General features: G+C 36.8%; 1 protein-coding gene across 12 annotated transcripts in view; it reads right to left on the bottom strand.

Moving 5' to 3' along the window:
* CATSPERE (catsper channel auxiliary subunit epsilon) overlaps positions 1–17,489 on the bottom strand; it is a 211,963-nt gene that overhangs the window by 28,811 nt on the left and 165,663 nt on the right. For 11 of the 12 annotated variants that reach the window (XM_056816069.1, XM_056816070.1, XM_056816066.1 and 8 more), the window contains 6 exons: positions 12,746–12,798; positions 10,992–11,042; positions 9,661–9,694; positions 9,496–9,575; positions 7,254–7,353; positions 2,787–2,873 (listed from right to left, as the gene is read on the bottom strand). In XM_056816069.1, the coding sequence (XP_056672047.1) occupies positions 2,787–2,873; positions 7,254–7,353; positions 9,496–9,575; positions 9,661–9,694; positions 10,992–11,042; positions 12,746–12,798 (405 nt within the window). The remainder of the gene's footprint in view (positions 1–2,786; positions 2,874–7,253; positions 7,354–9,495; positions 9,576–9,660; positions 9,695–10,991; positions 11,043–12,745; positions 12,799–17,489) is intronic. The other variant, XM_056816061.1, reaches the window with a different exon arrangement.

Here is a 17,489-nt window from a genome sequence, read left to right on the forward strand (position 1 = left end):
CAGTGACTCTGGAATCAGAGTATCTGGGTTCAAGTTTCACCTCTTATCTTACTATTGATGTGATCTTGAGCATTTTCCTTATCTTTGTAAAGGGTAAGGGAGTAGAAGCTGATTTAATAAATAGTTCAATTATTTCAACTCACAGAAAGAAAGAGTTGCTCATATATATATTTATTATGTGAGAACTAATACTAGTTTTCTGGTAGGAATAAGGCTTAGACAACTCCTTAGGTGACCCTAGAGGGTCAAGGGATTTATAGTAATGTTCTATGGAGTCTGAAGAAAGCTAAGGAGATAGCAAGATTGGAGATTAGAGTGAACAATAAGCCGAAAAACTCAGTTTTGGATTCAACCTTTTCCTTCTTTATATCCCCTCTCACCCACACCTCACTGGCCAGAGGAGCCTTTGTGAACTTCAGAGTCTGAGGATTTTGGATTTCCCAATGGCCCCCTAGTAGTATTCTTGGAACAGCTAAACGTGTAGTCAAGGACAGACTGGATTAGATGAGGAAAACAGATGCAAGTTTTTACAAAGAATGTGTAGCAGTCCACCCCTAGCTATGGGCAAGGGAAACAGTTGGTATGTACAGATTGCCTTAGAAGAGAGCATGCTCAGTCTTGAGCATGCTCAGGATTGCACATGGCTGGGAAAGCCTCTAACCCTTGACCCCAGCTTCCCCCAGGTTAGGCAGGAACACAGGTTTCTTTGTGCTCACCTGGTTAAGAGAAACCACACCTATACCTTGTCATTAACCAATGAGAATCATCCCTATGTACTGTCTATATTTGCATATCAAAGACTATATTTAGCCCAGCAAGCTCCGCCTCTCTCTCTCTCTCTTTCAGGCTAGCTGATGGCTGTCCTGGCAGGAGCTTGGCCTCTGGCCAAGCTCCATCTTTAAACCTTCTCTATCTCTCTTTCATCTCTCCGACCTGTGTGGTATTAAATGTGGATCTCTGGACTGGTAAAAGCCTTCGGAAGGGTCCTTTGATCAGAGCTTAGCTGTGGCTCATGGAAAATTAATAAAGACTCATTCCTGCCACCTCATATCTCTAATTTGACTCCGTCATCCCCCTCGTGGTATCTAAAACTTCTATCCTGTCTCTATCTTCCTACCTTAAAGCTTCTCTCCCCTCTGAAGAAGCTTTAGAATGCAAAAGAAAAGTTGTACCATAACTGAGGGCAAAATCTTGAGGACTAGAGCAAAAAAGACTTCGGGAGCTTTGAGTTATCTCTCTTAACTGTTCTAAGATTAAGTCTTCTTTCCTCTGAACCCTTTATGTATGGGTAGGAGATTGTGTCACAGATCTTTAAGGGGGATATTTTGTACCAACTACACCACTTGTATCAATATCTCTTTCCAAAAGCTTAGTAAATTTAGCTGACTAATTGACATTAATGGATAACAGTTGTGGGAAGCATGCCAGCTGGGGCTCATGAACTTTATTACTAGGAAAAAAAAGCTAGAAAAACCATTCCCAATCCCTCAGGGCTACCTCTAGCCTCTGAGGAAAGGAAGGAAGGAAGGAAATAAACATTTACTTAATGCATACTTGGGTATCAGACATTATGCTAGGCACTTTATAGATATTAACTCATTTGATCCTCACAAAAATACTGGAAGGTAGGTATTATTAACTTAATTTTACTTTGCCCAGGGTCACACAGCTAGGAAGTGTTTGAGGCTACACTTGAACTCAGGTCTTTAGACCCAGCCCTCTAGTCACCAGTCCACCTAGCTGCCTCTGACTGGTCCTGTAGCTCAGCTTTCAGCTGTTCAAGTGGGAGTTGGGAGAGTTGCTACGATCTATTAAATGGGGCAGTTGAGCTAGACAGCCTCTGAAATTTCTCATAGCTCTAGATCTGCGATCATTTGAAATGATGAAATGCCAGATCATAATAAGGTTTGACATTTAAAAAGATGTCTTATTATTTTGTAAAGCAGAGCTAGGAATGGGGAAGGACTTCTGTCCCCACACGTATAGAACAATAGTGCTCCATTTACTTCATGGTGACGACCTACTATGAAGTGCTATAAACTGCTTTCTGTGAATTACCACATCAGGGAATAATTTCTCAGTGTTTTCAAAAATGTTCTGGGTTCCCGGAAATATTGCAGAGTTCCACAAAGCAGAGAGTCCCAGAACCTTAGAGTTAGAAGGGGCTTGACAGATCAATCAGTCAGCAAATGTGTTAAGTACCTACTATGTACCGAGAACTGTAGTGAGTTCTAGAAATGAAAAGGCAAATATAGTCCTTGCCATCAAGGAATTTACATTCTAATGGGGGAGAGAAGATATACATAAACAGGTACATATAGAGTAGATAAAAGAGAGCCTTAAAAGAGAAGGCACAAACCCTGGGAAGACTGGGAAATGAATCTTAAAGGATGGCAGGCCCTTTAGAAACTGCCTTTCAGAGGCTGGAGTTTGAGGGAATGAATGGATTCATATCAATATGGCTAATAAATAACATAATACAACATTAATTTTTCCTCATGTTACTCCTGAACATGGCCCTATAATCTATGGAGTAGCAAAGCATTTAAAAGAATCTGCCTATAGCTTCAAAAATATTTATGCCTCTATTTTTCAAACTTCAAATCTCATAGAAATTTCATAATCCTCTAATCTGAAGTAATTCAGTTTTGTCCATGTAAAATACATATTAGATTGCTTGCTGTCCCAGTGAGGGAGAGAATTTGGTACTCAAAGAAAGTGTCAAAAATTGGGGAAAAAAATAAAAGAAAACTGAATGAATAATGTACAAGTAAAAATTTTCTTACCTGAGGTCCCCAGACCTCTTCTATAGGGAGGTATTTATTCTTTTCCAACATTGAATCCCATGTTTGTGCCTCATTCACACAACCACTCTGATAAAAAGAATTTGCAAAGTCAAAAAGATTTATATATTTATTTTCCCCAAGGTTCTTTGCTCTAGTCTATGGTAACAGTGATTGCACAATTTGGAGGGAGGAATGTTTCACTCATTGTTCTCAAACTAATATGAAACAACAGCCTTGCCTTTTGAATGAAGAAAAGAATACCTTCAGAATCATCATCCCCTAACACATTTTTTAAAAAAAGCTATTTTCCGCTATTTGTCATTCCAAAAATTAAATGGGAAAGATGAGTTAAATTAAATAATTCAGCCAACAGACTGAAGTGCCAGAAGTCATTATTATAATATATTTAGATGAATGTTGGGTGAGGTTATATCAGTTCCAGTTCAAAAAGCCAATTCAGTGAAAAGAAGCCATACTAGTATTCGTATGATTATGAACAAAAGAAATAGCTGATTGAATTGACTTTTTAGCTATGACTTAACATCTTGAAAAGAGGACAGTTTAGTCTGAACATCAAGGCTCACATCTGGACAGAGTTGCAACCATTCCAGGTGATGCAGTGGATAGAGTGTTGGATCTGGAGTTCAAATGTGGCCCACAACACTTACTAGTTGTGTGACCCTGGGAAAGTCACTTAATCCTGTTTGTCTTAGTTTCTTTATATGTAAATAGAGCTGTAGAAAGAAGTGGCAAACCACTCTAGAATCTTTGCCAAGAAAACCTCAAATGGGATCATGAAGAGTCAGACACAACTGAAAAATAGCTTAATAAAACAATCATCTGTTCTTTCCTACCACCCCCATTTTCTGATAGAATGAAATAAGATTGTAGGAAGCTCCTTCTCAAGAACCCCCTGGAGACTTAGTCCTGTGCAATTTAACTAAGCTTAGATTGAGGGAAAGAACATACTAAGTAATTGTGATAGTTCCTACTGAGCTAGGACAGCCTTATTTGTAGATGAGTAGTGGGATTTGACCAGTTTCCTCCATTTCTAGCATGCCATGGTGAATGAAACCTCACCAGTCATTTGTGTTAAAGTATTATATATTTAAGAATTCCCTTTTCAAATGTAAATATTTGTGTGAGATTCATCATTTTGTTGTGGTGGTGCAAAGAAAAATACTGGGAGAACAAAACTTCCAAAGGTATACAAAGTCAACAGAACTGCTTAGTTTAGGCTTAGAGTCCATGCATTAGCATCAATATGATTTTTATAGGGGAAAAAGAGGAATAAAACTGGAGTATTATATCAAAACCACAAAGCAAACTGAGAATGGCATCCAGAAGGGACTGAGGTGTGTCTAAGGTGGGGCTACAGACAATCTTAACATTGGATTGGATTAGAGCACATGTCTATCCTGTGGTTGTTTTGCTTTGAAAGGGAGTTTTAATAACTGGATATCAAGGTAGAGCAAGAATTCTCCATCTCCCTGGCCAGTTTGTTGTAAATAAAGGAGGGAAAGAAGGACTTAACTCAGCTATTAAGCCTATTAATATATCTCTTACTACATAACTAAATCAATAAATAAATTCCATCTTCATAATTGTGCTTATCAATCAATAACAATTCCTAATCAATAACCAAACTTTGTTGCTTTAACTAAGGGCATCTAGGTAGTAGAGCCAGGATGATGTGGAGTCAAAAACTCAAGTTAGACAATTACTAGCTGTGTAGCCCTGGGCAAGTCACTTGACCTCCAACTGCCTTTTTTCTTATCTATAAAATGGAGGTGATGATAATAGCAACCACCTCTCAGAGTTGTTGTGAGTTTAAAATATTTATTAAAGTGTTGTATAAATTTTAAAAAGCTATATAAATGTTATTGGCATTTTAACACCTAAGTATGGAGTAGGTTACTAGATTGCTTTTAGCTAGCTGTCACATACAGTGTAATAAAGTTTTCACCTTAAGCAATATTAAAGGTGAACTACTGATGATGTTTTTGGTTGGGTCAGTCCCCTCCTAGTTTAAGGTCTGATATTGGAGAGAGATGAAATGAGACACTTCTAGGTCATTAAAAAGTGAACAAAAGGAGAGCTACTTAGCCACTGCAAAAAGATATTCAAAGATAGGCACTGAAGACAGTTTCCTCTCCTTTATCTGTTAACCTTCGTGATCCATTAATCAAACTTCCAATCCATTCTGCCTCCCTCCTCCAAGTTTGTCATCATTATGACATGACATCCTCATGTCATCCATGCCATGTAGTTCCTTGGGACTACTTTAGAAGTCATTAGTTTCCCCTTGCTCAGTTCTAATTTGTAATGAGTTATTTTCTTTAGCGAGTTTTTGGATTTCTTTTTCTAGTTGGTTAACTTTTCTTTTATAATTTTCTTGAGTTTCTTGAATTACTCTTATTTTTTTTCCTAAAATTTCCTCAACTTCTCTAATTTGGTTTTTTAAAAAGTCCTTTTAAAAGTTCTTCCAGGGGGCAGCTCAGTGGATTGAAAGTCAGACCTAGACATGGGAGGTTCTAGGTTCAAATCTGGCCTCAGATACTTCCTAGCTATATGACCCTGGGAAAGTCAGTTAACCCCCATTGCCTAGCCCTTACCACTCTTCTGCCTTGAAGTCAATACATAGTATTGATTCCAAGATGGAAGGTGAGGGTTTAAAAATAAATAAATAAAAGTTCTTACAGAAATTCTTATCTTAAGCCTGAGATTATCTCAATGTCTTTTAAGAGAAAACCAGACTAATCTGTATAGGAGGAAGGTTTAAGATATTATTCCTATCTTAGATTCTATGGAAGATTAAATGAAGTAAAAACATGGTCCTCAATCAAGGAATTAATAGACCATTTGTGTGTAGAATACATATCCTGTGGAAAGGGAACCCCTTCCTCCCAGGGTCATGAACTTTTTTCTCATCTGACCAATCCCATTAACATGGCTGGAACACTCCAAACAGAGGTCACAGGTTAAGACCCCTACGAACATGACCAGGAACTAAAGGTTATGAGTCTGGGTCAGAGAGACTTTGATTGGTTCCTGAGATGTGATTGACCAGCTTGTAGAGACAGGAAGTGATGTGGAGGAAAGGGCTACAAAAGATGAGACCATAGAGGAGATCAAGGTCTTTGGGGTGAGTTTTCAGGGATTGATTCTTCTATTCCGTTCAGTGTTGGTGGCTTGGGCAGGAGATACCCTAGTGGGCTGATAAGACTCTTGTCCCAAAGAGACTACTGGACTTCCACATGGATATCAGAATCTTGTTGGGGAGCAAGCTGAAATTCTATGGATCAGACTTTGGAATGGTAGTCTAGGAAATAATTTTCTACTTCCTTCTTTCCTTTTTTCTTTCTTATACTATATTTATATTAAATTAAATTGTTAAAAGATACTATCATCCTCATGACTCAAGAGTTAATTTATAAATGGCAACCACAACATTTTTTACTAATATTATTTAACAAAACCAATTTCTAAATATTACATGTAGCATTTTAATTATTCTATATTACATTTATTTTTATTATTACAATCCTTAGAAGGCAGCCCTGCATGTGATCCCAATAAGGAAGCACCAATGGATTCCTATGGGAAGGAAGTAGTATCACAAGGGAGATAAAGGGAAGTGAAAACTGTTTCCTCATTTTGCATCTGGTAGATGTGAATAAGTGTGAATTAGTCAATGGGTTTGCTTATCATTAAAAGTTCATATATTCTAGCCTGATCCCCTTCTTCCCCAAGCAACTTACATAATGCCAAACAGAAATCTGGCAACTGTTAATTAATAAGTTTTAAACATGATCTATCAGATATAGTTCATTGGACATTTTGGCAGTGAGAGAGCAGAAACAATTTGTCAAATATTGTGCCAAAGCAGAAACAAAACAAATGGAAATTTAAAGCAGTTCTAAAACTTTGTCATATTAGGTGAGAATTCAGATGGTATCACTGCTTGTTTGTCCAAGATAATAGTCAAAACAATCCTATCCAATAAACACTCTAAAACTCAGAAGTCTCTGATGGCAGAGTCAAGATTTCACTATTATTTGTGAACTAACAGGTTTCATCAATAGACTGAAAAATCTATTAAAAATCTTTCTTTTTCCTTATAGCTGAAACTTTGCTGTAGGAAAATCTGGTTCTCTTTACTCTCAGATTGCTTAGTTCTGCTTTTCTGCTGATTATCAAAGGACTTTTTGCCCCTCATGCAACCTAATGGCTCCTTGCTCCTAGAGGCTCTCCATAATAATGCCAGACTTGGAGCCAGCCCCTGATTTGCTCCACTCACTGTACCTCAGAACCCTTGAGCTCACATGATCTACCAATCTCAACCTTTTGGGGAGCAGGGATTATGGGCATGTGCTACTACCCCTGTTCAGAAAATGACCAACTTAAAAGGGAAAGACCTAGTCAAACGATATCATTAAATGCCATGCAAATGAAAAAAAAAATTACTTCCTTCATCGTTAAGTTAAAAGTGAAATCCATTCTTCCATGTATTTCCCTGACAATAAAATTTGTTGTAACTTCTTCAACAAAGACATCAGCATCATATCTGAAAGAAATAATAATAATAATAACTTAATGGTTTAGTAATCTGCTTTTATTATCCTGATTTTATTGTATGAAATAAGGGAGGTCAAATGATTTAGGCAGGGTCACAGAGCCAGAAAGTACCTGAAGCAGGTATTAAACTCCTATGTTCTTCACTCCTGGACTAGTATGCTACATATTGCACCACCAAGCATTTATTATCCTATGACTTTGGGTAAGATTCTTGGCCTCAGCTTCCTCAACTAAAAATGAGAATTCTGGACTGTATGATCCCTTCCAATTTAGACTGAATGATATGTAAAATGAAAAGTCAAATTAAATGATTTCTACGGTCTCTTCTAGCTCTAAAATTATAATTTCAAGCTACAATCCTTTCAGCCATCTTGCTGAAAATTGAATGGGGTAAATTAGGATGATATTCTTCATAGAATATTTCCTAATATGATGTAGAAAAAGTCAAGATATATTAGAAAATGTTTAGAATGTTACTTACAATAGAACAGTGGGATGGAAGCTACTCATACTAATTCTCAAAGGACAGCCATTTTTTTGAGTATCTATTATCTATTTTGAGTATCTATTATCCAAGTATCCAATAACCTTGTTTCATAAGGTTATTGGATACTTGGATCTCTAAGAGTTTGTTGCATAGTTTTGTGATTTATTTACTAATTGTTTAAAATGGCTAAGACATTGTAGATATCTCTAGCAGAAAGAATCTCTATGACATTGGGCAAATAACTTCTTTTCTCAATAGAGAAATAGAGAAATATTTCTTTATCTATAAAATGAGGATGAACCAGATCACCTTTTTGATTCTTTCTAAATCTATTACAAAACTCCTCTCTTCTTACCTCTCTTGTTTGAAGGAATATAAATTACCTATAAATTGCTGGAAGCATCATCTAACGAAAAAGTAAACTCATGACCTCTGGATTTAAAATGGCTTTCAGGATGGTTTGAAATTATGAATATTACTATAGAGACAATAATACATTTTTTCTTCATAGCAATACAATTTAGAGTAAATTACAAATATCATTATAAAAATAAAAGATTGAATTAAATGATTTATTCCATTAGTGTTAATCATAGAATTTTATGATTAGAAGGGACCAAGATCTGTACTGAAAACTCTGGATTAAAAATTCAGATGTTACTCATTAGTGCTGATAAGTAACTTTATAGTTTCCACTTTTAGGAATTAGGTGCTCTATCAAATGAGATATTATCTATAAAGTGCTTAGCACAGTATCTGGCACAAAGTAGTAGTAGTAGTAGTAGTAGTAGTAGTAGTAGTAGTAGTAGTAGTAGTAGTAGTAGTAGTAGTAGTAGTAGTAGTAATAGCAGTAGAAATAGTAGTAGTAGTCGTCGTTGTCGTTGTCGTCGTTGTCTCTTGGTAACCAAGGAAGACGATTGTCTTTTTGCGTTTTTTGTGCACAAAGACACTTTTGCATGAAGATTTAAGTGGAAAAGTCGATGTACAGAGACAGTCCCACTCTCTCGGCGTTGGAAGCCTGGGTCCAATGGCATGAAAATTCGTTACACAACATAGGTACTTAATAAATACTTGTCTCCCTTTGTCTCATTGGGCACTTCACAATACTTGTCTCCCTTTGTCTCATTGGGCACTTCCCAAATGTTTTACCAACCCTTGTAGTTTAAATATATAGATAGAAACAAGGAAATAGAAATAGAATTTCCTGGTCCACTGCTATGGCATAGTCACATTGTTAGCTCCTGAGTTTCCCATTGTAACTCAACTACTAAGTTCCTTAACTATTTTTGTGATATCATCTTTCAGGTCAGAATGGATGATCCCAAAAGCTGGGAATCTCCTGGTGTTATTAGATAGACAGTGCCCACTAGTGCAATTTTGGACCTCTTGTCTTTATCAATAGCATGTTCCCTAAGTTTTTGGTGCTTTTATGATTTGACTCAAGATTCTCAAGGAAAGATGGCTTTTGACAATGACTCTGAAAAACAATTTAAAGCAAAACAATCATGATCACGAGTAATGATCTGACACATATACTTAGTGAATTTTCTCAGGGAAAACCCATTTTTGACCCTTGGTGGTCAATTAAAGCTATGATGTAGAAAAAATCAAGATATATTAGAAAATGTTTAGAATGTTACTTACAATAGAAGAGTGGGATGGAAGCTACTCCTCATACTAATTCTCAAAGGACAGCCATTTTTTTGAGTATCAAATGATACATTCTAGAAAAGAAAAAAATGATTTTGTTATTTTCATGTGCTTGACTTAATGGACAAAAGAATTAAAAAACATCCATAGTTTTCTTACCTTGTTTTCAGTTGCATTGCCCCTTAAAAATTCCCTAATAAAATGGAGAAATTTTAAAATACTGAAGTTTCACACATTAAAAATAATGCATTTCTGGTCTAAGACAAATTTAATTTTGATAACTTCACTAGGTAAACAAATAGGGACCTCATCTTTTAACTAGTATTTAGGATGGAGGAGATTGATTAATCTTTGGACTGAAAACCCAAGTTCACAATCTTAAGGGATATTTGTAAATAAAAAAAATTAATTTAATGAAAAATACATACCCTTTTTTGTGGACAAGGATAATAATCTTCAAGAAACAAAAATAGAGTGCCACATGCATAGAATAATTTTGAATCACTGACTTAAACAACATTTCTTAAAGCGAAGCCAAGTCCTACTACCTCTGACATACCAGTGAAAGCCACTCAATCTCTCAGTGCCAGTCAGTGCCCTGAGACAACTTCTTTGAGGCTGTAATTATAGGTTATTTTTATCAATGAAGGGAGTTCCTACACAATTATGCCATCATACCACTGGTCAAATAAAAAAGATGATGGTTTCTCTTTCATACACTCTATGTTCACCCTTTCCCCACTTCTCATAGACAGAATTTCACATTGTTTCTTATAGAAAGAATTTGATTTCCCGTGTCTGTGCCTTTTGCAAAAAAGATGTTCCATGCAATGCAATGCACTCCCTCCTAAATTTCCCCTCTTCACTCCACCAAGGCACAGTTCCAGAATCACCTCCTACAGGAAGTCTATCCAGATTCTGTTCGTTTCTAGTGCCTGCTTCTGGAAATGACCTTGTAGTTACTTCATATATATTTGGATTTACTTTCCTTGTGTGCATATTATTTCTCTCCGTACTTGTAATTTTCCTGAGGGCAGGGACTGGTTTCATTTCTGTGTTTATATCCCTAGTGCCTAGCCCAGCACCTGGAACATGGTAGGGATAAGGATTATATCTGTGATTTCATTGGCATCAAGAACTCCTGCAAGAGGGAAAGCACTCTACCAATGCATATTGCAACCTTTTCTGCAACTTACAGATAGAGAGTTGGCTGGGCCACTAAGACTATGGGACTTGCCCTGGCCAGTATCATGTCAGATTAAAGGTGTTCCTAGATGTATACTACTTCTCTAGCTACAATACTATGCTGTCGTTCAGAATACATGCTCTTGGATGAATTAGAATGTTTGATACTTAGGAAATTTGGTGTTAAAATTAGTGCTTTCCTCACAATGAATATTTGTTGATTGACCACAGATATTGAATAATTGATATCTTTTTATATCCTTATAGAATTATGCTACTTTTGATATTATAAAAATATTTCTTACTTTTCAATGGTGTAAGTAATGTTTTCTTTTTTACATTCATCATAATCATATCTATGTAAAAAGAAAGAATACCAATAAAAACAATTATTGCAGAGAGATATATTTTTATATTTATAATAATCAAACTACTTGATAGTATATAATAAACACAACCCAAAGTTTCTCCTCCCCTGGTATTTATTTAGGCAGTTTCCTCTGCCTGTTCCCCCTCCCACTTTTATCAAAGTGAGAATAAACACTTATTAAGTACAGACTTGTATGCCAGGCATGGTGTTAAGATCTGGGGTTGTAAAGAAAAACATAAGACAGTCCCTGCTGGCAAGGGGCTTACAAACTAATGGAGGAAGACAACACATAAAGAAAAGCCTGAAAGGAGGGATATGAGGGAAAAGTAGTAGGAAAATAGAAAGGATGGTGAGAAGGTCTTGCAGCCAGGGTGAGAAATGATCTGAGAAGGTGTGAGGTAAAGAGGTAAAGAATTCATTTATCAGAATGGTGAGTTTCTAGGGATTATGAAATCTGAAATGAGTTGGGAAGGTTTTATCAAAATTCTTCCCATACTTTGAGGCCTATCTCAAAGGCTTTCCTGATTTCTCTACCCATGTAAGATCTCCAGATGCCAAAGGAGTTCAAGAAAGAGTTCAGAAGGACTGATGTTTACTTAATTTTGTATAAGACAATGTGCTTTTACAAACACGATAAGTGACAGTTTTATTTTTCAGAGGGTAAAAGTCCCCCAAGATATATTTATTTAATATTATTTAGATACATTTTCGGACTGGTTTCCCCATCCCCCTTTTCCCCACTCCTTGACCTCCATAGGGATATAATATTGTTATTGATATAATAGTAACAAATTTTTAAAAAGAGGTACAATAAATAACTTTGCTAGTCAGTGAGCATAAAATTTAACTAAGGGATACTCTGATCATATCTGATCATAATTTTGAGTAGAGAATTGTGGACAGACAGACGGTTATCTCACCACCCCTCTGGGGCTAGGGATGGTAGGGCAAGGAGTCAGTTTGTTTGCTTGGCATAGTGCCCAATTCACAGAAAGCATTTAATAAATGATTAGTGACATGACGTGTTGACTTGTGCATTATGATGCTATAAAAGAGATAGGAGGTGAATGATAATTTGCTTCATTAAGAGAGAGGAAATGAAGACAAGTCTTGATTAACTAAGAAGGAAACTGAACTCATATATGTCACCTTAGAAGCTCAATATGTCAAGCACCTGTAACTTTTTTCTTGTCACCATTCTTGCCACTGACATAGTTCCCACTTTCTCTGGTTTAGAAAATGGTCTTTGAGAGTCTTTGTGGTCAAATAACTCAACACCTCAACTAATCTTGTCCCTCAATGATAGATATATTGTCTGACAACAGATCCGTGTTCTCAAAAGTTTTTCCCCTAGCTTCCTAGTTTCTGATAGAACCTATATAGGCACAGTTTTCAAGATCACAGAATGAGAATGTTGTAGCATTACTAGAGAGCAGAGTAGGCCTTTTAGTGGAGATTTAGCTGAATATGAACATGAGTTTAATATTTAGTCCCTTTCAAAACACAAACTAATTGAAATAGTAATTGAATAATGACATCAGGTCAGTTTGAACTCAAAGATGCAGTATTGATTCTAAGACAGAAGGTAAGGGTTTTAAAAAAAGAGCAATATTGCCAGTTATAATTTATTTGACCAGTAAGTTATAAATCCAGAGGGAGACAAACACAAACAATTTAAAAGATACTTGCTCTTTGACAACAATATGTCTCTGTGGAAAGCAGCCAACAAATACATGAACTGCCTGTAATAAAATAATTTAAATGGTGAGATCAGAGGACATGATTCATTTTACTTTGAAAAACCTAGAACTACAGAACAACACACTTTTGAACATAACAGTATTTAATATTCTTTTAAAACTAAGATTCTGTGACAATGCACCAGTCCCTCTCATGTTGTTGCTTTTCCCCACTTTTGCCTCCTTAGTGCCTCCTAAGGCTCAATCTCTAGATGTCTTCTCTCTTTCTACCTTTGGTAATACAGAGAACATACCTTCTTCTTCTGGTTTCTGTGATCGTTTGTAACATTGATTCCTAAACTAAAATTCAAATACCAATTTCTATCTCAAGCTCCACTTTTTCATATTACTTCTTTCTTTTTGAAACTCTTACCTTCTGTCTTAAGAGCAGAGACAGAGTATTGGTTCTTTGGTAGAAGTGTGGTAAGGGCTATGCAAATGGGTTGTGGCTTGCCCAGGTTTACACAGCCAGGATATGTCTGGGGCTAGATTTGAACCCAGAACCTCCCATCTATAGGCCTGTCTCTCTATCCATTCAGTCACCTAGCTATCTCTCTAATAGTATGTTTTACAATATTTTCAAATTCAACATGTTATGTCAAGTCAGTAAATTTTTATGAAGCTCCTGTTATGTTCCAGGCATTATGTCAGTTTTTGGATACAAAAAGAATCAAAAGGGGGAAGGTGGGTGGCTCAGTGAATTGAGAGCCAGGTCTAGAGATGATAGATCCTGGGTAAATATCTGACATCACACACTTCCTAGCTGTGTAACCTGGGCAAGTCACTTAACCCCCACTATGTAGCCCTGACCATGCTCTTCTGCCTTGGAACCAATACACAGTATTGACTCTAAGATAAAAGGTTAAAAAAAAACAACAAAAAACAATTCTTGCCCTCAAGGAGCTTACAGTTGAACATGGAAGTTAACAAGCAAAAAACATGTACAAATAAGCTACATATCTGATAAAAAGGAAATAATTAAAAGAGGGAAGGCACTAGAATTGAGGGGATGGGAAAGGCTTATGGTAGAAAATGAGATTTTAGTTGGGTCTTGAAGGGAGCCAGAGAAGCCAGGAAGCAGAGATGAGGAGGGAGAGTATTGTAGGTATGAGGGAAAAGACAATGAAAATACTCTGAGCCAAGAGATGGAATGTCTTGTGTAAGGAACAAGGAGTCCAATATTGTCCTATTTTGAAGGGTATGTAGTAGAAAGGGGAGGATAGGCTATGAAAAACTATTTGATCCTGAAGCTTATTGGAGAGGGAACCTGTGCTTTAGGAAAATAGTTGGACAGTGTGAAGATTGGATTTAGCTATTTCCTGATTGTAACAATGAAGATACTTGTAACAAAATCAAGAATGTCTTGGGAACTCTAAATTACTCCACCCTACGTAGACTGTTCTTTAGGGGAAGATAAAGTTGTAATCTCCTGATTGAACAATGAAGGTACTGAACTCTTACCTTATAGTGAAGCTAGAACTTTAAGTTAAGTCTATTTTAAGATCTTAATACAAAAAGGTGTTAAGTAACTATAAATGTTAAATTAATCACAAAAAGGTTAAGTAACTCACAAAAGGTGAACTTAACAAAAAAAGGGTTAAAGTAACTCTAAAGATATAATCTAATCAAAGAAGATGAGAACTAAAAAGAATGGGCATTTTGAGGAGGAGACACAAGAGTGAAAGGTCTATATTTTGGATCACTTCTTCTCTCCGGTTCCTTTGGCGGTGGAGAGTTGGCTGATAGCAGCATGCTGAGCTTTTCAGCATCTTAGCATGGCTACAAGCTATTATCTGGTTCAGTGGTGAGTTTCTGGCTGAGTTTTCCTCCTTTACTTTCCAACTATCCTTTTAGAAGTCTCTAATCTTCTTCAGAGACCTAGAGGCAAGGATTTTAAAACTCCCCCTGGCACAGGTCAGGCAGGAGAAATCCTATATCCTTTCCCCCCCCTTCTCCTTAAATTCCTTCCCTCTATATTAATTAAATTACCATACATTTCCAGACTGACTTGGGTATTTTATTTGGGATTTTCCCCAGTGACCAACTAACTCTAGATTTCAAGTCACAACCCTAAAATTATCTTTACAGCAGCTGAATAAAGATGAAGTGCAGTGAGGAGAAGCTTGAGGCAGGCAGACTCACTAGTAGAATTGTCCAAGTGGGAGGTGATGAGGGCCTGTATCAGGGTGTTAGCAGTATCCGAGGAGAGAAGTGGATGTTTTCAAGAGATGTTATAAAGTGAAATCCATACGTCTGCCTATTGGGTCTGGATTGGGATGGGGTTGTGAGAGCCGGAAGAGATGGTGAGAAGTCAAGGATAACATCTAAGTTGTGAGCCTGGGGGAATGGGATGTTATAAATTAAAGTGATTTTGAGGCTTATTATCAGACTTATAAGCATTCATTAGTAGAGAGATCTCTTTCTAAATATATAAGCTAGTGCCTGTAGGAGGGAGAGGAGGAAGAGAGAGAGAGACAGACAGAGAGAGAGAGAGAGAGAGAGACAGAGAGAGACAGAGAGACAGAGAGAGACAGAGACAGAGACAGAGAGACAGAGAGAGAGAGACAGAGAGACAGAGCACAAACTCCAGAGACCATTCATTCAAAGGCAGAAGCTCTTCTTCCATGACACAATAACTCTGACTTCTGTGTCCCACCACTGGGGTGTCCTCGGGATGGAGGTATTTTACTTCACACAATCCTGCCTCTGATTCTTTGGGAGACATGCATGTTAAGTCTTCCTACTCTTGGTTCTCCAGGAGTATTATTCTGGAGATTAACATGTGATCTCCCTAATGAACAAGGAGGAGGGTGGAGAATGTCTGCTGCTTGATGTTAGAAGGTTTGTGGAGCTGATGGTAATCTGTTCCAACTCTATGACTTTATTCAAAATAGAGCTTAACCTGGGTTCAAATTTTAGCTTTGATGTTAATGCTTTGCAGTCTGGCTTCTGCCCCTCATCACTCAACTGAAACTTTATTATCCAAAGTTATCAGTGATCTTTTAATCATTTTTCTTTTCTTAGTACCAATTCTTGGCCTCTCTTGCATTAGACCCTGTTAACTGTCCTTTCTCCCTTGATACTCTTTCCTCTCTGGATTTCTGTGATACCACTTTCTTGGTTCTCCTCATATTTTACTGACTATTACTTCTCAGTCTCCATGAAGCCTATCCTTCTCCCTAATTGTGGGTTCAATGCAAACCTCTGTTGTGGTTTGTCTTCTCTTTTCACTTGGCCTCTTTGTAACCCTGAAGTTGACATATTGGACACAATGGACATATTGAATTGGATGTCTAGTAGATATTTCATACTCAACATATCCCAAACAACACTTCATTTTCTTCCTAAACCTGTCCTCCTCATCACTTACATTTTCTTGTCTCCTCACATGTCTACACCCAAACTATCTATTCAGTTACCAAGTATTTTCAATGTTACCTCCATGGTATCATTCACACCTATTCCCTTCTCAGGGTACCCACCCTATTCAAGTGTTCATCATCTCTTTTCTGGATTATTATAAGAGCTTCCTAATAGCTCTCTTCCTCAAGTGTCTTCTCTTTCAAATTCATATTTCACATATATTCATAAAATACAATTGAACCATGTCACTCCACTGCTCAGGAAGTTCTAAGGCTTCCTATTACCCCTAGAATTGAAAACAGACTTCATTGTTAGGCACTGCAACCTGACTCTTACCTTCCTTTCGAGCCTTATTACACACAAATTACCTTTAAGGTATGCTTTAAGGTGCAGTCAAATTGGCCTCAAATTAGCTAGTCTTCACACATGGTGGTTATCAATGATCTTCATGGCTTTGCCCAGGTTGTTCCCTATGACATTCAAAGTTCATCTCAGGTACCTCCTTCAAGACCTTTTTGGATTCCTCTCACAGTTAATGCCTCCTTCCCACATCAATATTTTCGTGTAGTCAATAAGGCAAAAAGCTTTGATTATGTACTTTGAGAAACTTATATTCTTCTGAGTGTGAGGGTGGGGGGGAGACAACATTCAGATAATTATGTATATCCAAAATATGTACAGAAAAAATGAGAATTTCAGAAAGAAAGAAGGCATGTGCATATGTTTTGCAAAAACATAAATGTTTACATATTTATATATGTATATATAAATCGTATGTACTGTTTTCCTTTAATAGAATATAAGATCCATAAGATCATAGTCTGTTTCCCTTTTTGTTTCTGTATTTCCAGTCCCTGGCACATAGTTGGGATTAATCAATGCTTGTTTACTGATTGATATTACTACCTGTGTGATTTTAAGTGAATCACTTACCTCTGTGAACCTTCATTTCTATAGCTTAATAATCATAGCAAGTAGGAATAATACTTGTACCATCCACCTCACTGGGTTCCTATGAGTAAATTACTGTGTAAATCTTAAAATGATATAAATGAATCATGATTATTATCCTCTTTCCTTTTCCCTTCACTTGTATATCTACATTTCCCTTATCTATCTATCTATCTATCTATCTATCTATCTATCTATCTATCTATCTATCTATCTTTCTTTCTTTCTTTCTTTCTTTCTTTCTCTTTCTCTCTCTCTCTTTCTCTCTCTCTTTCTCTCTCTCTTTCTCTCTCTCTTTCTCTCTCTCTGTCCTCTCTTCTCCTCTCTTTCTCTCTCTCTTTCTCTCTCTCTTTCTCTCTCTCTTTCTTCTCTCTTTCTCT

This window comes from Monodelphis domestica, chromosome 2 (assembly GCF_027887165.1).
Source record: "Monodelphis domestica isolate mMonDom1 chromosome 2, mMonDom1.pri, whole genome shotgun sequence".
NCBI classification, from domain to species: domain Eukaryota; kingdom Metazoa; phylum Chordata; class Mammalia; order Didelphimorphia; family Didelphidae; genus Monodelphis; species Monodelphis domestica.